At 46.2% G+C, this 25,569-nt stretch overlaps 1 protein-coding gene across 1 annotated transcript in view; it reads right to left on the bottom strand.

Annotated features, from left to right (window-relative positions):
• Nucleotides 1-24,173, bottom strand: part of RHOT2 (ras homolog family member T2) — a 30,132-nt gene extending 5,959 nt beyond the window's left edge. The window contains exons 1-16 of the mRNA XM_082199098.1: nt 24,040-24,173; nt 17,774-17,832; nt 14,597-14,678; nt 13,185-13,228; nt 12,447-12,500; nt 11,774-11,826; nt 10,984-11,092; nt 9,747-9,848; nt 9,179-9,277; nt 5,339-5,447; nt 4,184-4,304; nt 3,362-3,446; nt 2,316-2,461; nt 2,099-2,199; nt 670-800; nt 477-557 (exon numbers count right to left, since the gene is read on the bottom strand). Of these exons, the coding sequence (XP_082055224.1) occupies nt 477-557; nt 670-800; nt 2,099-2,199; nt 2,316-2,461; nt 3,362-3,446; nt 4,184-4,304; nt 5,339-5,447; nt 9,179-9,277; nt 9,747-9,848; nt 10,984-11,092; nt 11,774-11,826; nt 12,447-12,500; nt 13,185-13,228; nt 14,597-14,678; nt 17,774-17,832; nt 24,040-24,076 (1,413 nt within the window). The 5' untranslated portion in view covers nt 24,077-24,173. The remainder of the gene's footprint in view (nt 1-476; nt 558-669; nt 801-2,098; nt 2,200-2,315; nt 2,462-3,361; nt 3,447-4,183; nt 4,305-5,338; nt 5,448-9,178; nt 9,278-9,746; nt 9,849-10,983; nt 11,093-11,773; nt 11,827-12,446; nt 12,501-13,184; nt 13,229-14,596; nt 14,679-17,773; nt 17,833-24,039) is intronic.
• Between the last annotated feature and the right edge of the window lie 1,396 nt (nt 24,174-25,569).

Here is a 25,569-nt window from a genome sequence, read left to right as displayed (position 1 = left end):
TTATCAGCATAAGGCCCTACGGGCCAAATATGAGAGGTAAGTGGAACATACTGGCTTAAGCAGCCACACCACGCAGGATTTAACACCCCACTCTCCCCTTAGTTGATGGGCAGGAGATTAAATGTTGCTGCACTGGCTGCAGGGAACTGGTGTGAACAGCCACTGCAGTTGAACCTCACACCCACCCCACCCGTCAGCTGATGTCACTGACCCAGGTGGGCATGGTTTTGAGAAAATGGGCCAAATTGGAACATCTAGCTGGCCAAGACTGGCCCATGGATCAGACGTTCCCCAAGTGTCACAGAGAAAGAATCGCCACAGAAGTGATGTTTGTGTGTATGGATATGTGAATGATGATGTACCTAAGTCTCTTAGGTTAAAGGCGGGGAAAAGAAGCGTTGACATTTTTATGTCAATTGACTAAAAATTTACTTCCGTATCTAGGACTTAAGATCACTGTAACTGAGCAAACTTACTATCAGATGCTTTTCCTGCCCATTGACTTGCACTGTGTTAATTGAATAGAAGGACTCCTTCCCCTCGGATTCCCTTTGGGCCTGGAAAAGGAAGGAGGAGCAGGGATTATTTGTATTTTATTTATTACCCACAGGTTCATCACTCAGGAAAGAACAGGCAGCAGAGAACAAGAAGAGAGACTTCTAGACTCACAGCCAAGTTCTTCCCAAGGAAGGCTTGCAGGAATGCAGACTTGCCAGCACCTCGGGATCCAATCACTTTGCACAGGAAAACATTCCGATGTGTCTGGCCCTTCTCCAAGTCAATCCTTTTCTCCCGTGTAACTGGAGCAGAAGAAAAGAGGGCCTGGATGAAATGATGAAGCCTTCCCTTCTTTCCTGCTGCTGGGGACACAGCCTCCAAGCAAGTGTTGTCTTTGCTGGACAGGAGGCAGCTATGATTTTATGGGTGCAATGCTACTGCAAGGCGCTCTATGTGGGGCTACCTTTGAAGGTGACCCGGAAAATACAACTAATCCAGAATGTGGCGGCTAGAATGGTGACTGGGGGCGGCCGCCGAGACCACATAACACCGGTCTTGAAAGACCTACATTGGCTCCCAGTATGTTTCCGAGCACAATTCAAAGTGTTGGTGTTGACCTTTAAAGCCCTAAATGGCATCTCCACCCCCATCGTTCAGCCTGGACACTGAGGTCCAGTGCCGAGGGCCTTCTGGCGGTTCCCTCACTGCGAAAAGCCAAGTTACAGGCAACCAGGCAGAGAGCCTTCTCGGTAGTGGCGCCCGCCCTGTGGAACGCCCTCCCATCAGATGTCAAAGAGATAAACAACTACCGGACATTCAGAAGACATCTGAAGGCAGCCCTGTTCAGGGAAGTTTTTAATGTGTGACATTTTAGTGTATTTTTGGTCTTTGTTGGAAGCCGCCCAGAGTTGCTGGGGAGACCCAGCCAGATGGGTGGGGTACATATAATAAATTATTATTATTCATTGATCACTGGGAGCTGATGCCCATTGGGACTGGTGGGATGGAAGGCGGGGGGCGGGGCGCGCAACGGTAGGCAGATCCAGAGCCAATCGCAGGCGGAGCCAACTACCGTATTTTTTGCTCTATAAGACTCACTTTTTCCCTCCTAAAAAGTAAGGGGAAATGTGTGTGTGTCTTATGGAGCGAATGCAGGCTGCGCAGCTATCCCAGAAGCCAGAACAGCAAGAGGGACTGCTGCTTTCACTGCGCAGTGATCCCTCTTGCTGTTCTGGCTTCTGAGATTCAGAATATTTTTTTTCTTGTTTTCCTCCTCCAAAAACTAGGTGCGTCTTGTGGTCTGGTGCGTCTTATAGAGCGAAAAATACGGTAATTCTGGTTTCGTTCCCACCTCCTCCCTGCCGAGTTCTACAAAGGCAACACTGAAATGCAGCCAGCCGCTTCCACCGCCCTTCATGACCATTGGAGGGGACAGAAAACCCACAATGCTCAGGCTCATTCTCCATTCAACATGGAAGCAGGTGCTCGATAGCTCTCGACAGAGGAGGGCAGCAAGCAGAAAGGGCAACAGCTGTGCCAGGACAGAGGAGTCCCCTCTCCTCCCGATTCCAAGGGGCACTGAAGCAGGAGTGGGGCCCACCTGTGAAGGCGTGGATCTGAGAGTCCTGCTCAGAGAAGATGGGGTAGCCAAGGTAAGCCAGGTGCTCCAGGCAGCGATGGACATCCAGGTAGGCAACCAGCCTAGGGGAAATCCAAACAGAGAGAAGGTTGCCCGTTACTGGGATCGCTGGGAGGGCCCGCTGCGTGTGAAGCGGACAGGGTGATTGAGGGAGGAGGCAGAGAAGGGCTGCGCTTACGTCCACTGGCAGAGGAATCCATGCAGGGAAAGCAGGCCTTTATCAGTGGTGCATACCGTGTGGTAGAGCTCAGGCCCCCAGGGCATGTAGGGGAATACACTAAAGAAGCTGTGCAGCTCGGTGGGAGAGAGGGCTCCATCACCGTCCTAGAGACACGGAAGGGAAGAAAGAAATGGGCACCTGAGTAGCAGCTCTCCATCGAATGGAAGTCTACCCATTGTCACACAGGGTGGGACCATGTGTGGTTAGCAAGATTCAAACAGGCGGTCTCTGAAATGTCCGTGTTAAATATTCACATTGATTTTAAATTGCAGGTTTTTTTTAATTACTCCTTCAATTTCTAATATTGCATTGCGATCTGAATTCTACGGAATGCAAATTGTGATACAATGAAGTACAATATGTAAGAGGTAAGAGAGTTGTAACAGCTGTAAGCAGTAAGAGCTGTTCAGCAGTGAAATGGACTACAGGCAGCAACCATTTTAGACACGTCAGATTGGTCACTGCCTGTACTTCAGAAGCGGATGGACTCTCCTTCACTGGAGGTTTTTAAACAGAGGTTGGATGGCCATTTGTCAGGGATTCTTTAGCTGTGATTCCTGCATTGCAGGGGGTTGGACTAGATGACCCTTGGGGTCCCTTCCAACTCTACAGTTCTACGATTTTACGGAAATAAGCAATACAGAAACACAATCAATACAGCATCTAGCATAGCACAATACGAACGCTACAGAAGCCAGGGAAAAATCATTTAATGGCCCGCCACGACCACTGGTCAAGACCACCAGCTGTGTCCAAGTGGTCTGCAGGGTGGGTGGGAATGTTTGGGCACTGCTGTTGTTCAAGTGACATCCCTTTGCTCAACTCTGGAATGGCCTACAAGCCTATTTAGGGGCAAGCAGGGCACAAAACAGCCAGACGCGACTCGAGTGCCAATGGCAATCATGCAGCGGAGATCAAAGAACTGCAACCCTTGGGGGGGGGGGTGGCACTGGCAGCAGCACTGTTCTGCACAGCCAAGGCGTGTGTGCTTCTGTGCAGCTCACCTTGTCATGCTTCTCAAACATCTTCTGCAGGAACTGGTAACCAAAGTGATTCAGCTCCGTGGAGCTGTCATGAGGCACCCGGATCCTGAAAGAAAGGAGGGCAGCACTGGTCAAGGCAGGCCCTCAAGAAGCCTGGGACTTTTAAAAACCAAGTACAGTGGTACCTCGGGTTACAGACGCTTCAGGTTACAGACTCCACTAACCCAGAAATAGTACCTCAGGTTAAGAACTTTGCTTCAGGATGAGAACAGAAATCGCGCGGCGGCAGCGGGAGGCCCCATTAGCTAAAGTGGTACTTCAGGTTAAGAACAGTTTCAGGTTAAGAACGGACCTCCAGAAATAATTAAGTTCTTAACCCGAGGTACCACTGTAATACCTCCCAACAGGTGAATAATGGCCACTCTCTGAAACCCATGGCTGGAACTGACTCCAAAAGGAGGGGAAACCAAGACTTAGGAATGGAAACCAGTAAAGGACTCTTTCCAGATGGCAACTAAACTTGCAAATGCTAAGGAACAAGCATGGTGGGGGGGGGGATCACAAGGTGAACACAGAGAATGAGCACCTGCTCAACATGCAGAAGGTCCCCGGTTCAATCCCCAGCACTTCCAGGTAGGGCTGGGAATGTATCCTGTCCCAAATCCTGGAGAGTTGCTGCCAGCCAGTGTGGACAATACTGAGCCAGATGGACCAATAGTCTGACTCAGTATAAGGCAGCTTCCTGTGTGCGAGTTCAGAATCATGTCTTCCCATTGTCCCATATGTCAGTGGTCCCCTCTTTCTCCTTCCCCTTAACATTCAAGAGGGCAACAATTTACGCACGGCGGGCAGAGATAGTCGTCCGTCAGCTCCAGGGCATCATCATAGCCAAAGCGACGCAGGATGGTCCACGTAGTCTCATGACGCCCCCTTTGGATGAAGAGCGTATTGAGGAAAAGGAAGCCTGGAAGAGAGGAAAGGATTTTGGGTCCCAAGTGCATAGCATGATCAGCAGGCAATGTCAACAGAGATGCCAGAAAAGCTGATCTGTAGTGATCTCACACCACACAGGCAGCAGCTCCGAATCTTCGCGAGATTCAGCTGCTGGGTGCCACTTCCTAGTGCACACTGAAAGTCACAGGACACAGGTGAGACCGTGTGCCTCTGACTGGTATGCCCTGACCTCGTCTAGGACACTGTATCTGACTTTTCCAACTGCTTCCATCATAGGCACCACATATCCTTTGTTTCTATTGCCAGACCCACACTCTGTAACAGGGTCACAACTGGGCCATGAGTGAGATTTCTGCAGCTGGAGTTGCCAGCTAGAAGATCTTGGCACAGGAGATTCTGTCCAAGTTAAATCCCAAACTCTCCTATACAATATTTAATTAATGGATGGAAATCTCAGTGTGACAAAACTCACTTACTGCATAAAAGGTGACATTCAGACTTATTGCTCTGCCCACTTTTACCTCTGGCTCCGCCCACTATTGGCAGGTGGCTTCCAGACGGCTGTCTAGAAGGGACAGGCTGCCCAGGCTGAAAAAGGTTCCTCACCCCGATTTAACCCAATGAGTCTTCCCTGCCTTCTCAGCCGTTCAATTTATTCCCATGTGTAGCAGTAAAAGCACTCCCCATGTTCTCTTGTCTGATACTTTTCCTCTCCTGGCGCAACTGCTAAATCGTTCCCCAGCTTGTTCAAACAGAATCAAACGAACACAGAGAGTTGCAGCATTGAACAAGGAAGCTCTGTTAAAATGAAAGCTCATTCAAGCAGGAAAACACGCAAAGCAACTGCCTGCAGCCTGTTTCAAACCAACATCAATTTTGCCCTTGGGATATGTGGTCTAAACTGGCTGAGCAGCCCTGGCTTCAAAGGATGCCCCTGGGCTATCTGTGCAACTCAGCAGTGCTGCTGTCCCTCTTTCTGATCCGCCGAGATGGGCTCTAAGATGATCCCCAGAGCCAGGCATGCAAGTTTTCTGCTGGAGTTACCATTGAGGGTCAGTCCGTTGTCCTGGACTCCGTCTGTTGTGTTTTTCCAGACCACCATTTTCACATCTTCCAGAGCCTGGGGTGCCAAAGGATTTCCGAAGCAGGACTTCTACCTCCCAAGAGAAGAAAGGTGGGGCCAAATCAGGAAAATAGGCAGTTCCAGTTTATTTATTTTTAAACCTATTCCACTGGAGCCAAAAGGAAGAACCATACCACTTTAGTAGCTACTGTAAGGTTATTACATCCTATATTCAACAATATCCCAAGTTAGGTAAAGTCAGTTCATGGGATCTGACATCCAACGATTTTAGAATCACAGCATTTGGGGTGGGAAAGCCAGCACTTCTAGCCTTTAGGAAGACAATAGCATTTATTTATTTCACTTCTAAAGAAACATCCTATTTCACTTCTAAAGAAACATCCTAATGGGATTTAACAGTAAAAACACCACCACGATGGGTTGCCGCCAACTGCCTTTTACTCAAGAGTAGACCCACTGAAATTGATGGACCCAAATGACTTCATGCCCATTAATTTCAATGGGTCTGCTCTGAGTAGATCTAGCACCGGCTACAACCCAATAAAAACAATTGCAGATTCAATACAGGTCCCAGTAAAATCTCAGAAACTGAGAAAAAAGAGACTGTTGCAGCTTGCCTTCCCACCCAAAATTAAATTATCCAGTATGCACAAATTTGCATATAAGCTTTAGAATCTGGGTCTTTCAGGAAAGCTGGAGCTAAGAAACCAAATTTGACAGCCTTGTGCAAATAGCTGCTGACTCAAGCTTTCACCTTGCGAGAAGAATGGAGCTGCTAACTCAGGTAAACACTACAGTTCCTTTTCCATTGACTGGAAAATGTGATTTTCCTCCTCTCACCTCCTTCATGGAAGAGGAACCAGGAGAATTCACGTCTGCAACATTATACAGTTGGGGAAAGCAGGTTGTTGGCAATACTAGCCAATCTTACTCCTGCTCAAAGCAGACCCACTGAAAACAATGGACATGATTCACTTACGGCCATGAATTTCAGTGGGTCTACTCTGTGTATAACTTAGTTGTATGCAACCAAGACTGTTGATTGCCAGCGGCTGATTGTCAGAATAAATTCCTAAGAAGTCAGGACTTAACCTAATGGCAAATTAACTGGATCAGAAAGGTTTGTCCTCCCTCATGTCTAGGGACGCAGAACAAATTCTGTTGCCTCTTGAATGGAAACATCGAGGCTGATGCCCAAGAGGATAAATCTGCAGCAAAGCCAGGACAAAGTAGGATGAGGATCAAATGCTGGAGTAGGCCACAAAGTCAGGAAGACCCTTGACAAAATATCCAGTATCGGGGCTATCTTGAATCGAATTAAGAAAAAAATAGAGTCCTTCACCAATCAAAAGTCTAGCCCGGGAGCCATTTTTATTTTTATTTATCAAAATTTATATTCTGCTTGTTCATAAAAACTAAGTGGTTTACAAAAATATAAAACAAAACATTAAAATTATTGATTAAAAACAGGTATTTTAAAATATCCAAAAGCTGATTAAACCAACAGTAGCTAATAAGAAACCAAACACATGTAACTTCAACAAGTCTGGATAGTTTTGCCAAAATAAAAATGTTTTAAGCAGGCACCGAAAAGGGCACCTGATATCAATCGGCATGGAGTTCCAAAGTGTAGGTGCTGCCTATACTTGAGGGCTTTCAAGGTCCACTAACAGCAGAGAATGATGTAAAATTTGGGCCATAGGGCTGTATCCAACCAAGTTAGAATACACCCACTGAAATTAGCGAACCTAAGTTAGTTGTGTGCATTAATTTCAATAGGTCTACTCTGAGTAGGACAAGTACTAGTTATACTCCATAGCCTCCACATCAAAGTGATTAAACACCTTTCCATAACCTTCTGCCAAATTTGGGGGTTCTTTTTAAAAATCTGCCTCAAGAATCAAGGAGGCAAAAGCAGATTATGTGAACTGAAATCATTGTCAAATAAAACCCTGCCCAGAGAAACAATCTGGAAGCAGTAGAAGGCTTACTTTAAGATCTTAGACCATGCTAAAATTTCAAATTTCGGTGGCAGGAAATTATGAGAATGCAAAACTTAATTTTCACCAAGGAAAAGAAACAGTGTGACAGTTAACGTGACTTTTAAAAAATATATTTTGTGGGTGTTGTTGTTTTTTTAATCCATAGAATAGCAGGAAAAATGAACATAGATGTGGAGAAAATGAAGGGAACTGGAAAAGTGCCGGACTGTTAAACTTCAAGCAGAGCAATAAGAGGCTTATGATCAAAAGACTTCAAAAACTTAAAGGTCTAAATTTTAAAGGATGGGCATCAGCTGCTGTCTGCAAACAGGACTCTGAATACCTGGCACTAAAACACATCCAGCAGCTCAATCATGTGATTTATGTGAATTGTCATGCTTCCTGTCCTTAAAATTTATTCTAATTTCTCTTGTCATAAGGAGGTGCAATCAGGAACGCATAGCACTGCTCACCGTCTGCGCTTTTTGATTTCTTTGCTTTAACTTGGTGTCAGGCCTCAGCTTGATGATTAACTGCTCTAATTTGTTTCCTATTTTTTATCTTGTTCGTGTTCTGATGTACTTATTACAGCCTGCCTTTAACCCATTTTATTGCCGCGGGATTGCAATGTAATGAAGGACGGTTTATAAGTGAGGCAGACAAAACACATTCTTATTCAGCTATCCCACCTGGCTGCTGAGGCTTTGGCAACTGCAGCCCCCAAATAGGAAAGTATATTAATTGCGCCCGTATGGGTGAGAAACTTGCTTAGGTTAAAAAAGCGGGTGTGATAAGAAGAGATTGCTGGATTAGGCCAATGGTCTACATAAACCAATCAGACTGGGAAAGATTATGGAGGGAGGATTTGAAATTCACAGGCTGCTGTACGTTGAAAGAAAATTATATGAAAATAATGTACCGATGGTATTTGACTTCCACAAGATTAGCAAAAATGTACAAAAATGCTACCAACATATGTTGGACGTGTAAAGAGAATGAAGGCACATTCTACCACATGTGGTGGATGTGCAAGAAGGCTAGAGCATTCTGGGAAATGATATATAATGAAATAAAAAAAAATTAAGATAACTTTTGTAAAAAAAAAATTGGAAGCTTTTTAAATAGGCATCATAGGAGAAGAAATACCAAAGGACTTAAAAAGACTGTTTATGTATGCAACGACAGCTGCAAGAATGCTTTTTGCCCAGAGATGGAAGGAATAGGAAACACCAACCAAGGAAAAGTGGATAGTGAAAATGATGGACTATGCTGAAATGGTGAAAATGACTGGGAAGCTCAGATACCAAGATGACAGTAAATTTAAAAAAGAATAGTATAAATTTATAGAGTACATTAAGGAACAATGCAAAGATTTAAAGACGTTAGCAGGATTGATATAGGATTGATTGTAATTTTTAATAGGTAAAGGATTAAATAAGGATTTGATTGAAGTTGGATATATGTAATTAGATGCAATTAAAATTAAAAAATGTATCTGTGGAAAACTGGGTAGGAGGGAAGTCCAGGGGTTCAAGGAATCCCACAATTGTATAAATATTGCTGAATTTAAGTTTGAATGATGTTAATGATGAAAAACTGTATACACACACACACAAACCTATATTAAATGGTCTACATAAACCAGCATCCTGTTCTCACATTCAGATGCAAGCAGGACTTGAGCACAAGAAAACTCTGCTCTCCTGTGGTTTCCAGCAACTGGTAGCAAAAGCAAGACAGGAAAGCTGATATTTACCAGAAGCTGCATGGAGTTACCCAAAAGTATGTTCTGCATTGTTTTGTTACATGGGAACATACCTGGAAATAGTTCAGCTCCTCATCGCTTAGGATCTGGTTGTTATCCTGGTCAGACATATTGAAGATCCGAGTGAGGGCCCGTGCACATGCTGGCCTCAGCTGGTGGTAGAAAAAGAACACGATTTATAAAAGCAGGCCATAGGAAGCACTGGTTCTCCACTCCTCTTCATTGCACAGAATGCCCTGATTACAGGCAGAAAGGATGACAAAATCAAAGCCATTGTCCAGGCAATCTAGGAACAACAGAGAGGGCTGGTGTTCAATGTAGTATTACATCGGGGATGGAGAACCCACATCTGTCCAGATGCCATTGGACTACAGCTCCCATAAGCCCCAGCCAGCAAGGCCAGTGGTGAGGGATGATGGGAGTTGTAGTCCAGCAACATCTGGAGGGCCACAGGTTCCTGAGCCAAACTAGTTCAGAGGTGCAGCTGCAAGGCAGCTTGAACTGGCATTGTAGGATGTGCCTGGAAGTGATGGAACTCTCCAGTCTACAGAACCTTGGAAGACAGTTGGGATCCTCTCTGGGTACAAAACCTATTTGCGGCTCTGAGACGATGTATCCTACCTGCTTCTCCTCTGGGTCGTAGAGAGGGGCTGTTGGGTGCAGAACAGCCTTCTGGGCGTAATAGAACAGCTCAGAGATGTTCTTCAGGTTCTTTGCAGAACACTTGGAGCACAAAGAGGGGAGGGGAGGGAGAGAGAGGCAATTTGAGAGAGGCAGAAAGGAATGCTGAACCAACACAAACAGCACAGGCTGGAAAGAAATGCTTCAAGATCTCTGCAGAAGAAGCCCAGGACTAGAAGAAGATGTTGTAAACAGGGAAGCTTCCTGTTTAATTTCCACTCTGGAGGGTAACTCAGCAGAGGAAAGACCACTGTCTGTGCATTCCCTTTCAATTATGGTCACATATATCAGAGTACTACAATTCCCAGAATGCTTTGGGGTGGTAGTGGGGGAGCGAGAGACCATTAGTCCTTCAAGTAGTTTAGATGACCTCCATGGGCAATATAAATAAATGCATACATGACATTTAAAACAAAGATCTTGACAGATCTGCAATGTCTTGTATAGCTTTAAAAGACTAGACAAATTCATACAGGTAAGGCTATCAATGGCCTCTACCCACGATGCCTCTACTGCCAGAGAGACTATGCTGGGAATCACAAGTAGGTTGAGGGTTGTTGTGCTCAGATCCAGCTTTCAGGCTTCCCACAAACATCAGCTTGGCCATTGTGAGAACAGGAAGCTGGTCTAGATGAGCCACTGGCCTAACCCAGCAAGTTCTTCTTAAATTTGTACAGGATTTTTAAAAAATCTTTCCTGAGTCCACTGAACTCAGTCTGTGTCTACTGGGCTTTATGTGGAAGTGGGGCATGCAAATTAAATGAATAAATAAAATAATAACAATTCTGCAATCAGTTTTGTTGATGACCATGGCAAGGGTGAGGAAGTCCTTTCTATCCACTGGCTGCGTTTGGCCTGCCTTCTACCATCAGATCAGTCATAAGGGCTGCTTTGACTGGTGTCGTAAGTTTCCCGGCCATGTGAAAGACCCCAGTCATTTCCCAAAGTATGCACATGAACGGACAAAGTTAACATGTGAACTAGAGAGTTCACTTTGGCTGCGGCAGTTTTGCCATGATTCTGGCCATAGCTGTGAGCCTTATATACACAACTGCCCAGGGTGGCATGGGGGAAGAGGTTGCTGGGAAAGAAAAACCATGATGTGAGACAACCACGGAGGCTGCCAATCAGAGAATTCTCCCCCTGCTCCACCTCATACGCCCAAGCAGATCCCCACCTCCACGCAGGTCTCAATTTCCGAGAACTGGTTCATGATGGGCAAGATGGTTTCCATGGAGCTCCCAGTCTGCAAGTCGGACTTGTTTCCTACAAGGATGATGGGGATCCTAGAAAAAAGGGAGAAAGGGGGTGGGGTGAGGAGAGAGAAAAGGTGTCGGAAACGAGAATGGGCACACAAGCACTGGCTGAAGAGTTTGGAGCAGTCTGCGTGTCAAGGCAAATGCAACAACTGGAGGGGAGGGGAGAAGTAAATGGAGATCTGCATTTCTTAATTTGCTTTGTCTAATTTAGGCAGGGGCTTCCACTGACAACAGATGAAGGGGACAACTGTTCTTGCCAGAAGAGTTATTAAGGGGGCCCAAACCTCGGGGAAGACACAAAGAGGCTAGGTCTACTCAGTAGGACCCAAAACTTGGGTCTTTTACACCTGGTCTAGGATCGGCCTCTTCTTCATTTCTCTCTGAATTCCTCTCTGAAATGTATAATCTAGGAACAGTTTGCCCACCACATCTTCTGCTTTCAGGAATCAGACCTTAGCCTGCTTCCAGCATTGAATAACTGAAGCCTTTAAAACAGGTGTGGGGAACCTCTGGCCCTCCATATGTTGCTAGACTGCAACTCCCATCATCTAGAGCCATTGGCTATGTTGGTTGAGGCTGCTAGGAGTTGTAGTTCAGTAACATCTGGCGGGCCGAAGGTCCCCCAGCCCTGCTTTAAAAACAGGAGCAGCAACTGGGGCCCAGACATGGGCAAAATGTAGCATCCCATCTTGTTGGGCAATACACTACCTGGAACATTTTTCAGCTCCACCATTCACCATTGGGATCCATTTTGTCCGAATCTAAGTGGGGGAAACAGAAGGAAAAAGCAAGTAAGTGGAGTGGGAAACTAGCAGCAATGGCAGCCACAGAAAGAGAGTCTTGGGCATGGCAGGGTCCCATGGGATCAACAGGCTGGCAGGCACTTAAATGCTACACAGTTTGGCCCTGTAAAAAATGCCAGCCCTGCCCCTGTCAATCAACCCATGCGATCCAGGCCACTGTGAGCATGATAAGAGAGTAGGTGCACCTCAAGCAGATGCCCAGCCAGAGCCAATGCCAGTCAAGAATGTAAGAATGGTCCTGTTGGAGCAGAGCAAAGGCCTTCCTGGCCCAGTATCCCATTTCCTGCCTCTGGGAAGCTCACAGGCACAATGAAGGCCACAGCTGTCTCCCAACTGCAATACCCAGTAGCTGGTATTGAGAGGCATACAGCCTCCTATTCTGTAAGCAGCATATAGAGCCCTTATGACTAGGAGCCAGTGATAACCCCATAACCTGTGAATGGATCGAAGTTCATTATGTCTTGCCACCCCTCAGACTGCCGTGTGCAATGGTGATAATCAGCAGAGCATCAGGCACAAGCACAGCTGCACTTTTGCCAGGCCCTTGTGAAAGAGGGGCAGGAAATTCCAGCCCTTACCTTGTCAATGGTGGATTCCTCCGTGACATCGTACACCATGCAGACCACATTTGCCTGCAAAGGAGCAAAGAGGTAAAACAAGGTAGCTCATGTCCAGGAATTTTTTTTTACTGCTTGATTCTGCCCATTGTATGAACCAATATGCCAGGCTGCCAACTGAGAGGTGGCATCTCAAAACCACCAAGAGGGTCAGAAATCCCTCACTTTTCAGTAACAAAAGTCCCAACATCTGAGCCTCCTTGCTCAAGGAGGACATCTGGGCTCCTCATGCTCTGCTCAAATCCGACCACCAGCTCAGCTCAGACAGTGCCAACGCAAATGGCTTTTAGGAAAAAGCAGATGGCAGGATCACTTGCCCTTTGGGGAAGCAAGCTTATCACTTAATCTCCCAATTTAGGGGGATTCGGATGGGATTCGGCATGGCAGCTTTAAGCCCCCATTATGTACATATGTATGTACGTATGTACGTACGTACACACACACCATTGCTGTGGGTCAGGAGAGGAAGGAGATGGCATATAGCAGTTTACAAGCAACCAAAGGGTTAGGCAAACGGTTAACAAAACTGATGACGCTAATCTCCAAATTTGACTATTTGGGATTCTTGCAGAGTTAACAGGGAAAGTGGTGGGCTCAAGATGAGCATGAAGAGCAAAATTCAGAGCACAAGCTGAAGGGAAGAGGCTGGTGGAGTTGCTACAACAGGCCTCCCCTGCTTCCAAAGTTTTCCTTGCTCACCTTGGCAATCTCCTCTTGGAGCTCCTCGTCCGTCTGCTCCGATTCTGAAAGGCAAAGGAAAGGCTGTACATTGCTGTCGGGGATCTTTACTGTGCCCCAAAAAAGACACTCGGGGATGTGGCCGGAATGTGAAGAATGAAACAAAAGCCTTGTTATTTCAGGCCAGTGGCCCATCCAGACACCAGCATCCTGTGGACAACCAGATGCTCAAGTATGACTTGAGCACAGCAGCAAGAACTCTCTCCCCTTGTGATTCCCAGCAACTGGTGTCCAGAGACTTACTGCCTCCAACAGCAGAGGGAGAACCTAGCCATTCTGGCTAGTAGCAACTCATAGCCTTGTCCTCTATGAATCTGTCTAATCCCCTTACAAAGTCATCCAAACTGGTGGCCATCACTAGCTTGCTTGCTTGTTTGCTTGCTAATTTATTTTTTAATTTTATTTATGCTTTTCAGGTTTATACATTTCACCAATTTTACAATCATTTTAACGTTTCAAAACTTGACTTCCTTCCCCCTCTTTCTGTGGTTCCTTATATCTTCTGCATATCCAAATTAACGTAATTTGCTCATTTATCCGTCTACTTTAAATATATACTTTTATAAAACTGCAGGTTATTACAATAATCTCACCAATGCTCTTATCAGTTTACAATTTATCTGTAAATATTCAATAAACCATTTCCATTCTTTTATACAAAGTTTGTTATCTTGAATTCTTATTCTTCCGGTAAGTTTCACCATTTCTGCATATTCTGTAAGTTTTTGTATCCATTCTTCCTTTGCTGGGACTTCTGCTTCTTTGGCTTATTTATTTATTTAGCCATTCAAATATTTATGATCTGCACTTTCATAACATATATCAAGGCAGCTTACAACATATATACAATAAATCAATAGATATCTACAAAACATAATTAAAGACATAGGACATAGCAATAGAGGCTAGTTGGTTAAAGAGGAAAAATAATAATAAAGGCCTGGGAGTTCCATGGGGCAGGACCTGCCAAACTAGAGACTCAATCCCTGGTGAAGACCAACCGAACTTCCAGAGCGTGGGGAACCAGCAGACGTGCACCACCAGGGGTCTCAAAGTTCAACTATATGCTGGGTGTGAAAGTACTTTATTTTGCCTGTTCTGAATCTTCCCACATTCCATTTCACTGATGCCCCCCAAGTCCTAGTGTTATCAGAAAGGGAGAAAAACACCACCCTAACACCGCCCTATCTGCTTTTTCTGTGCCAGGCAGAGTTTTATAAACAGAATTTGCTACCACAAGACATGGTGACAGCCGCTAGCTTGGACTGCCTTATGTGACTTTTATCTATTGTTTTATTATTACTTATTCAGTTCATATCGTGCCATTCCTCCCGGATGAGCCCTTTTAAATCCATTGGGGGGTGGGTGCCTACCTGAGTAGTCCACAATGTGGGTGGGGACTTTCTCAGGTGTGACATCTGCCGGAATTGTGATCTCTTCTGCACGAGATGGCACCTGGGAGGGGGGAAAAGGAAGATGATCATTTCCACATTGTGCCCAAGACAGCCTTATCCTTCATGGATTTGGCCACGTACAACTTCTAATGTCGGATACAGTATGTCTCTGAATACCAGTTGCTGAGGCTCTCAAGAGGGGAGAGTACAGTTGATCTCAGGTCTTGCCTACAGGTTTCGCATTGGGGCATCTGACTGGCCACTGTGAGAACAGGTTGCTGGAGGACTAGAGGGGCCTTTGGCCTGATCCAGCAGCCAAGCTCTTCCAATGCTACGCTGTTAATATTAGCGGGTCTATCTTGCAGTTGTAAGAAGGGCACATTCTCAGTGCGCTGAGAACTGATGAAGAACATATGTTTCCATTGCCAATTTGGGGGGAGGATGGCAGTGCCCCAGATGCCCAGAGTTTAGAGAGAGAAGCTCCCTTGTGTAGGTGGATTAGATGAAAACAGAATTTTAGAATGAACTACAAATTTCAGGCCTGCATAGTATGAAAGCAGAACCATGGAATAGGCACAGCCCACTCACCCCTCCTGAGAAATGGCACTGAACTGCTTCCCTGCAAATCCCCTTTCAAGCACTTCTGCAGCCCCTTAAGTCTCGGCAAGCAGTGACCTGATCCACTGACCTGACAGCGTCCTGGGGGTTGGGGCTGGGGTAGCATTAAGCCGCTTGCCTGGGGCTGGAGCAGGAATGTAGGAATGGTATTTAGAATGATCCCAGCACCTGATTAGGAGACTTACTGCACCAGTGGCGCAAGGGTCAGAGGGGTCAACAGGGGGGCAGGCACCAATGCCATCTGCCTGCTGCAGATCAGAGGCTGGGAAGCAGAGGGGAAGTGCGGCCACCAGAGTTAATCAAGACAACCCTTCCCAGAACATGAGGCAAATGGCAGGGAGGGTGGCTGTTCTTGAGAGCTTTGGAACAGATGGGCAATGCTGGGGGCGTTGCATAGACGTCCGCAGCAGTAACCGCTCTAGAGGAACCATCCTGGCCAGATGCTGGAAAGGACAGAAGAAACCAGCAGCTGAAGCAGTTTTTTCCCCCCCATATTGAATTTTCACATTCTCGTAACCTGCCCTGAGACCTTATGAGGAAGGGCAGGTATCAAATCAAATCAATGGAGAAATGATAATAATAAAAAAAACAGAGCATAAGAACAACCTCATTGGATCAGACCAGAAGTCCATCCAGCAGGGAGCAGGGTCCATTAGGTGGGCGCTGTCCCACCAGCCTCAGTCTGCTCTCAGCAAGCCCCCATGGGACCTGCCTTCATCCTTACAACCAATCCAGGGAGAGGCATTGCGTGCCAGCTTCCTCCTCCTTAGCAGGCTAATCTACAAGCCTGTGTAAGTGATGTAGGAAACTGCCGTAGACCATTGACCCATCTCGTTCAGTACTGTTTACACTGACTGGCAGTAGCTCTCCGGGATTTGAGATGCAGGACATTCCCAGCCCTATCTGGAGCTGCTGGGGATTGAACCTGGGACCTTCTACAAGCAAAGCGGAGGTTCCACCATGGAGTTATGGCCCTTCCCCCCAGATTCTGCGCTTAGTAACTTAAGAAGCTGCCTTATACAGAGTCAAGCCATTGGTCCATCAAGTTCAGTACTGTCCCCACTAGTTTGCGGTGGATCTCCAGGATCAGGGATGTCGGGCATTCCCAGTGCTGCTTGGAGATTCCAGGGATTGGACCTGGAACCTCCTGCATGCAAACCAGGTGCTCTGTCACTGGGCTACTGAAGATGGCTCTGGCTTGAAGTGGAGTACGGGAAAAGAATGATTCCTTCCAACTCTCATGTACACACCAGAGCACTGCTTGCCATTTCTTGCAAGCTGCTCATAGCCACTGACTGAGCTGCTCCAGTGCCATGAAAGATGTTAACAATTAAAACTGCTCAGAGCAAAAGGTGTGAAACCATGCAGCTTTTATGGAGGAATCAAAGTGCTGTTTTGCTTTTGTTGTTTGCATGGGAGAAAAACTTCACAAGGAACCATGGCAGGATCAGTTGCATAAACGTTTGCATAAGGGATGGCGATTGTAGGAAGAGGGCCTATCACAGGCCTTAGTAAGTAGCCCAAACGGGTCCTTGCCAAGTGTGTGTCTCTCTCTCATCGCTGACATCACACAGAGCTCCAGAGGGATTTGCAGCACAAGTGCAAAGAAGGAACCTCCCCAAACTCCAAGCTTGCAAGGAGGGCGCGGGCTTATTCCTTTGCATCCCACTTTGCTTGTGCCTAAGCAAGGAGGGAACCCTGAGGTGTCATGATGGCAAAAAACTTGAATGGCTTTAAAGGAGGATTAGGCAAATTCATGGAGAATGAGGCTCTTAGTGGCTACTTGCCAATAGTTCTACCTTCACTGTGGAAGGCAGTATGCTTCTAAACACCAGCTGCTGGGAATCACAAGTGGTGAGAGCGCTGTTGTGCTCAGGTCCTGCTTTGCATTGGGGCATTTGGTTGGACACTAAGAGAACAGGAAGCTGGACTAGATAGGGCCTCAGGCCTGATACAGAAGGGTTATTTTTATGTCCTCATGGACTTCACCAAACCTGTGGATTCCTAGCTTAGAAACAGAAGGGAAGTAGGCAGTGCAGGTAGCAGGACTTCAAAGTGAAAACCTGTCAGACCTGGGGTGGGGAACCTGTGGCCCCTTGCAGGTTTGGGGACTCTACCTCCCACAGGCCCCAGGCAGCATGGCCAGCGGTCAGGGGTGATGGGAGTTGCAGGTCACAGCAGCTAGAGGGCCACAGGTTCCCCATCTGCTGTAGGAGAAGGATGAGACCAGAAGGCAGGAGAAAAGCCCAAGAAAGAAAAGAGGCCGGGGGGGGGGGGACTTCTGATATCTCAAGGGCAGAATGCCACTTGGGTGCCACTAGGCTGGCTAATAGGCAGGCAGGGAGTGGTCTGGCAAGGGAGTTTTGTGGACTTTGAGCAAAGGAGCGGAGAGCACCAAGGCAGCCACACAGCAGGCAGGCGATGGTGTAAATTCACACCCTGAGTTGATATTATCAGCCAAATCTCTTGGCTGCAGGTCTATGATGAGTCTATGTTTTTTTTACACGCCAACAGGAAAGAAAACCTTCTTCCACTCACCTCTTCAGGGAACTCCTCACCTACCAGGGCCATGATCAAGGAGGTCTTCCCCACCTGGGCTATGAGAGGGAAGGAAGGAGGGAGGGAGAGACATGGGGTGGAGAGAAGAAGAAACAAGAAGATCATTACAGGAACTCTTACCAAGTTAAGGAATGTAGTAGTGAGTAACATGGTGGTTATTCCATGTTATCTTCTCAACAGCTGTGCATGTTAATTGAGAGAGAGAGAGAGAGAGAGTGCACACAGCCTTGCAGAAGGCCATCCAGTGATCTTCCCAGCTTTGTAGGAATTTGAACTCAGGCGTCTCTGGCCCAAATCCAACCATCTATCCACTATAGCACACTGGATCTCTGAAATGCGGATGGTTATGTTGGGGACAGATGTGGCTTACAGCTTTGCAGGTCACCTGAGAGACAGGTATCCAACAGACAGAATGCACCGTCTCCAGTTTTGGTTCTGTCAATGACTAGAGGAACTGGGTGGGTGATGGCATTCCCATTCATATCAAAAGACAAATCTGACCTTTTCGGTGGGGGTTGGGCGCATATTTGCAGCTAGAGGATACTACTTCTGCACAAACATTTCCTGAGCTGAATCAAGGAAACCAACTTCTGTATGACAGAGACATGGCGGTTCCATGGTTAGATACAGCAGAGCTCAAATGACAGAGTGGCATTTAGGCCAGAGATGGAGAACCTGTGGCCCTCCAGATATTGTTAAACACTATCACCGGGATGTTGAGAGGATAAACATGGAGCAGCCCCTTTCATATGTCACACTTGGGCTCACTGGAGAAAAGGCAGACATGCAAATGACACAAGTAAAGATTTGTTGCAAACTTGGAGAGCGTGTTCTCTCTTTCACAGAGAAGTGGATTTGTGATTTCTCTGGTGTCATAGTGACACCAGGTGACAATCCCTCCCACCCACTTTGCACAGACTTGACAGCTGATTGTTGGATCTCAAGAAGCTCCATGCACATGCTTTGCAAGACCTGACAACCAGCTCATGGTTGGTGCCTCTGCAAATATGATTTCAGATGAGTCAGCTCCTTACCTGTCCTGCACCTGACTCATATAAGGTGTAAAATAGAGGGGCATGGCTTGGCCAAAATGGCCTCAGAGCCTGTCCCGTCCCATCTGCCCCCTCCCCCACCCAATAACAGGACAGCCACGTGCCATCAGTTCATCAACATTGCTTGTTATTTATCACATTTATCTCCCACCTTTCCTCCAAGAAGCTCAAGGTGATATACATTTCCTTATCCCCCTGTATCTCCACAACAACCCTGTGAGGTAAATTGGGCCGAGGGACTGTGACTGGCCCAAAGTCACCCAGTAAGCTTCACAGCTGAGCAGAGATTTGAACCCCGGTCTCCCCGGTCCTAGTCTAACATCTAATCTCACCACCACACTGGCTCAAAAGAAATTGACGGGCAGTAATTGGTCCGTTTAGTTCAGTACTTTCTAAATTGACTGGCAGCATCTCTTTGGGGTTTCAGGCAGGAGACATTCCCAGTCCTTCCTGTGGATTGAATGTGGGACCTCCTCCATGCAAAGCAGATTCTTGGCCTCTGAGCTACAACCCTTCCCCAAAGACACTCATTTGTAGCAGACGCTGAGCAAAAATAGAAAAAGCACTAGTTCCTGCTTACAGGCTAACCCTTAGAAGAAAAAAAAAAAGGCATGCAATAGAAGGGAAAGGGAGAAAGAGGGAAAGGAGGAAGCCTTGTGCCAGCTGGTGAGAGGGTAAAAGCCAGTAAAGAATACAACCATCACCTAGGAATAGGAAATTGTCATTTTAAACATAGATATAAGGCTTGGGTAAGCTGCCTGGCTAGTAACTTTTGTGGACTTGGTTACAAGCCAAGGGTATGCATAAGCCACTAGTTGAAGATTAAAGCAGACAAGAAACCGCAAGAGTCCGGTTAAGAGTCAAGGAATAGCACCAACAGGACATAAGAAAAGGCACTGGGGTGCAGGGGGTTAGGGTTACCTCCCAATCCTTCATCCCCAAAGCATAGACAGTTATCTGTTAGTGAATCTGCTATTTCAGGTTTAAATCCACAAAGCCCCCAATATATTGCCTCCTATACACACATATATATTTCAGAAAAAACTCAGATAATTAATTATACACAGTGCCCCGAGCCAAGATTTGGAATAGTAACTACTCTCAGCAAAGAGGAAGCTTTTTAAAGTTATTAATATTTGAAAATGTTGTTTGCAGCCCACACAAATAGGAAAAATTCAGTTTGTTTTAGCTGTATGCTCCCAGAGAGACCACGGCATCTCCTAATGCTGTTTTCCAAGACACAGTTAACTTGAGAAGGGAGATGGTGAGCAAGATCCATAGACCTTGACTGGAGTTCCTCCTTCTCATTTGCACCTTACAACATTGGGTGACCAACCTACAAATAATAATAATAATAATTTTATTATATATAACCCACCTGTTTCCCCAGCCACTCTGGGCTGCTCACAGCATATATCACAACATATTAAAACATCAAACATTAAAAACTTCCTTAAACAGGGCTGCCTTCAGATGTCTTCTAAAAGTCAGATAGTTGTTTATTTCCTTGGCAACTGAAAGGAGGGAGGCGGCCCTCTGTCTGGTTCCCTGTAACCTCACTTCTTGCAGTGAGGGAACCGCCAGAAGGCCCTCGGAGGTGGACCTCAGTGTAAGGGCTGAGCGGTGGGGGTGAAGACGCTCCTTCAGGTATATTGGGCCAAGGCCATTTAGGGCTTTAAAGGTCAGCACCAACACTTTGAATTGTGCTCAAAAATGCAATGGGAGCTAGTGAAGAACCTTTAGGACTGGTGTCATATGGTCTCGGCGGCCACTCCATGTCACCAATCTCGCTGCCGCATTCTGGATTAGTTGTAGTTTCTGGGTCATCCACATACTGGTGAATGCCCAGCCCAACCCAGCAGCTTTATATTGATATTAAAAAGCATGGGGGAGAGGACGGAGCCCTGAGGCACCCCACAAGTGAGAGCCCAGGGGTCGGAACACTTATCCCCCAACACCACTTTCTGGACATGACCCAGGAGGAAGGAGCGAAACCACTGTATAACAGTGCTCCCAACTCCTATAGACGGTCCAGAAGGATGTCATGATCAATGATGTCAAAGGCCACTGAGAGATCCAGCAGGACCAGGAAACAGCTTTCACCTCGGTCCCTGTCCCACCGGACATCATCGACCAGCGCAACCAAAGCAGTTTCAGTCCCATGATGAGGCCTGAATCCTGATTGGAAAGGATCCAAGTGGTCTGCATCCTCCAGGCGTGCCTGGGTTTGTTCAGCGACCACCCGCTCAATCACCTTGCCTGTTTGTTTTATATCCCATTATTGTCATCCCTCTGTAAAACTTGCAAGTCTGTGTGGCATAGTGGTTAGAGTGTCCAACTATGACTTGGGAGACCAGGGTTCAAATCCCCACCGAGCCCTGAACCCCACCTTGAGCCAGTCACTACCTTTCAACCAAAGCTACCCCACAGGGTTGTTATGAGGATAAAATGTAGAGGTGGAGACGTGTGTACCCCACCTTGAGCTCCTTGGAGAAAAGGTGGGATAAATGTAATAATAAATAAAAGTGGGGGGGGGGGGATTGGGACAAGATAGTGATGCAAAATTGTCTTTGTTAAAAGAACTAGAGATGGGCAAGCTGTGGCTTTTGGCCTAATTTCATGGGGTGGAAGGGAGGGGGGAAATGGAAAGGGGGCACCAGAAAGAGACAGAAACAAACAAGGAGGGTGTTTTAAAGGGCGATCTCTTACAAATGGCTTAGAGAATAAACATGTCTTAACCTGACTGAGAAAGGATAATAAAGTGGGCAACCATCAGTACCATCATGCCCTCTTCCTGTGAGCTTCTGTAGCCTGCTAGATGGCATCCTGAAACAAAATGCTGGACTTGATGGAATTTGATCTGATCCATAAAGACTCTTCTAATGCTTTAATTTGTGGGCTGCAAGAAAACCAATACCACCAGAATACACCAAATGGTTTCTGTGTAAGAATGCTTGGACTCTAGCAAATTCAACCCAAATTCTGAGCTCTACATTATCCAGGTTAAAACATCTTAATGCATACAAAAATTGAGAGTGGGAAAATTCTCCCATTAAATTTAGAATAAAATGAATCTAACCCTTTGCTTCCCCCACCCCCTTTTTCTGATTACATAAATACTTTGGGTAAGGGACTTCCTTAAGGCAATAACAAAGCCCACAATGACTCTCTGGTGTGAAAAAAAAACACATTTGGGGATGGCTGGATGCAAGGAAGACACTGAGGCCCAGCGGCAGAGTGACTCTGTTCCAATGCCTGAGGGCTATTCTCTCCAAAAAAATAAAATCTACTGCCAAAAAATCCCAAAAGGAAGAATAGCAAAGAAGGATAGAGCAAAACGAGGACACTGACATGCAGTGGACAGTCACACACACTTATGGAACTGCAAAGAGCTTTCTTTACATTTAGGCCAGAGATGGAGAACATGTGGCCTTTCAGGTGCTCTGTGGAGTTAACAGAGTTTATACTGCTAATACAACACACTTACATCAGCTCTGGCCAATAGTTAAAGACGACGGACGTTGTGGCCCAATAACAGCTGGAGGGCCACACATTCCCCAGTTGTGATTTGTGGAAAGGTGCTGCCTATATGGTCTACAGCCACATGAGACTCTCCAGAGACAAGGTTGCCCCTCATGTGGACTTCACCAGCTTGCAACAAAGGCAAGCTCAGTTCTACTTCTGAGACCAAGTTATATTCCACCTCAACAGTTGGGCATACATACTTAGGTCACTCACACATGTTCATAGGAACTTAGGAAGTTGCCATATTTCGGGTCAGACTGTGTGGCCATCTAGCCCAGGATTATGAACTCTGATCACCATCAACTGGCAGACAGAGAGCAGCCTTTCTGTCACTGTTGGTAACAGTGCCTCTCAACATGAACACGATGCTCATCAAATGATGGACTGCAGAATTAAAGGGGCCACCATCATTCAAACATAGTAGGTTAGACTAAGGGTGGAGAACCTGTGGCTTTTCAGACATCACTGAACTCCAACCCCCAGCAGCCCCAGCTACTATGGCTAATAGCCGGGGAAGATGGAGAACCAACCATCATGGTTAAGCTCTCTCCTCATTAACCTGAGCTAAAGCCAACCTAGTGAGGCAAGAGATTAACCACAAATTCCGGTCTGAATGACACAGTAAACCCAGTGTGGACCAGGAGCAAAACATGACAGGGAGCAGCAAAGCAACTGCAAACTCCTTTCTCCAAGCCTATACTTTTTTCCTGAAACGATGCTGGTGACTGAGACTTTAGATGAAGTCACAGGCTGCTTCCTTCTGATCCTTCCATACTCCTCCCAGCTATCATCCACCCCACAAAATTTGCCCTTTTAATTTTCATTCAGAATTTCCATAAACAGCAATTGCTGTTAAATCTTTACCAATATCCCACTGGTTTTTTCCACCAGTCATTGGGCTTGTTAATTTCTGCACTTTGCGGTCTCTTAAAACATTCTATTTAAAATATTTGCATTCTGTGTATGTATCCAAAAATACAATATAGTGCTGTTGACTTTATTTTAAGCTGCTTTCCACGTATTTCCCAATCTGCCTACAGTTTCGATTGCCAACGGATTTCGGCAAAAGATTAAATATTACCCAAGAGCCCGAAAGCATCTTAACAACAAACCCACCAGGGCTTGAGTTCTCAAAAGCCAGAGACCAATATGTCAGATGTATATAGATGCACGCAACAGTCTGGTATTGATAACCCTTAGTTATTATTTTGTAATCTGAATAACCTATTTATGATGATGGTGGTGATGATAATTCTCCTTTTCTCCAAGCTGAACCCTTAGGGTTGTTCCAAAATGTCAGTCGGTTTCAGCAAATGCAAAGGGCGCCTGGGGGGCACTTGGGATTGTGTTTCCCCCATGTTTCGTCTACCAGCTTTCATTCCCTCACCTCCACTTCTGTCAAAACTGCCTCTAAAAGGCTCGGCCCCCCCCCCATTCTGAAAACCTGCCTTCCGGCATTACAAATCCATCTCAGGCATCCATATCCCCCAATTGCAACCCTCAGAGACTACCCCATGACCTCTGACCCCCTCCCCAACTCCACCCTTCCCGACCTCTGACCCCTCCCTCACCTGCATCCTCCATGACCTCTGACCCCCTCCCCTAAATCCATCCCTCATTTCACTGCACCACCTCCAGCCATGGGGGGGGGGCTTCCCCAGTGCTTACCCTCCCCCAGCAGGAGGATGCGCACATCCCGCCTCATCGCCGTCGCTTCAGGAGCCACCACGACGCTCCCCGCCTCCTGACAGCGCCCCACCCACAGGACAGCAGCGGCTTCCCAGCCCGCCGCCTCCTCCCCCACTTCCGGTTCCGGCTTCCTTCCGTTTGCGACCATAGAGCCGCCAGGACAGAAGGGTGTCAGTGACAGCAGCAGCACTTCTCGGCCGGCGGGCAAAGTGCAGCGCCTCTTGCTCTTGAAGAGCGGACTGGACTGGTGTGGAGGCTGCGGGAGCGTAGCGCCACCTAGAGGCCAGAGAGCTTGCTGGGATTCAGCCCCGATTCCCAGCGGTAATGCCGCCTGCGCAGGTAATCGGCGTTTGGAGAGCGGCAGCTGTACGTAGTAATAGCGTGTTTTTAATGTGCTAGGATTATTGAATAACGTGATATATTCTGCCAATCAACTAAGCACAGGCTGTGAGATTCAGCATTTTTGTAAACATTCTGGTAAAGAAGTTGGCAGAATAAGGGGGCAGGCATTATCTTGGCATGTCGCCAGATTTTAGCAGTTCTTGTTTTTATCTGCCTTGAACCCTGACAGAGAAAAGAGGGTAAACAAACTAACAAATATGATGATGATGATGGAGGGAACTCAAACATGCATGTGTGTATGTTTATGTTGGGGATGGGCGCTGGCTGACCCAGATCATCTGAACAGGGATTTGTACACGAGTCTTCTTGGTCTAAAGTCAACACGTTAGCTACTATATCATATAAAGGATGTGTAGACTTTTTTATTTTATAATTTTTATTCCCGCCCCCCTTTTTTACAGATTCAATCATTGACTTCTCTTGCCCTCCTCCCATGGTTCCATTTGTTTATCCATTAAAACTGCATATTCTCATTTCCCCTTTTATTCAAACTTCCCCTTCCCCCTATAGTTTTAAAAGTTTAAACTGAATTTAAACTAATCCTGCTAACACTTTGTCCTGCTTTACATAATTCTTCAGATATTCTGCAAAGATTTTCCACTCTTACTGATAATTTGCCAGTTCTACATATTCCATTAATTTTATCTGCCACTTCTCCTTTGTTGAAGTCATTCTCTCTTTCCATTTCTGAGCATATGCCATTTGGGCTACTGTAATTGCATAAAGAAATAAATTACTGGGTCTGTGGGGACTTCCGTTCCTAATATACCCAACAGGAAGCTTTCTGGTCTTTTTGTAAAAGTCCACTTAAACATTTTCCCCCCATTTCATTATACAGTATATCATCTCCCAGAATTCCTTTGTATTTTTACAAGTCCGCCACATATGATAAAAAGTACCCTACATTTCTTGACACTTCCAACAAGTACCTTACTGATTTATACATTTTTGCTAATCTACTTGGTGCAAGGTACTATCATTGTCATGAAGTTTTCTTTCAGGGTATATATAACAAGCTGTAAATTTTAAATCCTAACTCCATGTAGATTTTTAACAGCTGTGTGTTGTTACAGGCATTTTAAAAAAATAAGATAAATAGCTCACACA

The sequence above is a fragment of the Podarcis vaucheri genome (assembly GCF_965113315.1).
Source record: "Podarcis vaucheri genome assembly, chromosome: 14".
NCBI lineage: Eukaryota > Metazoa > Chordata > Lepidosauria > Squamata > Lacertidae > Podarcis > Podarcis vaucheri.
The sequence above is the reverse complement of the archived record's forward strand: the minus strand, read 5'-3'. Positions and strand labels throughout refer to the sequence as shown.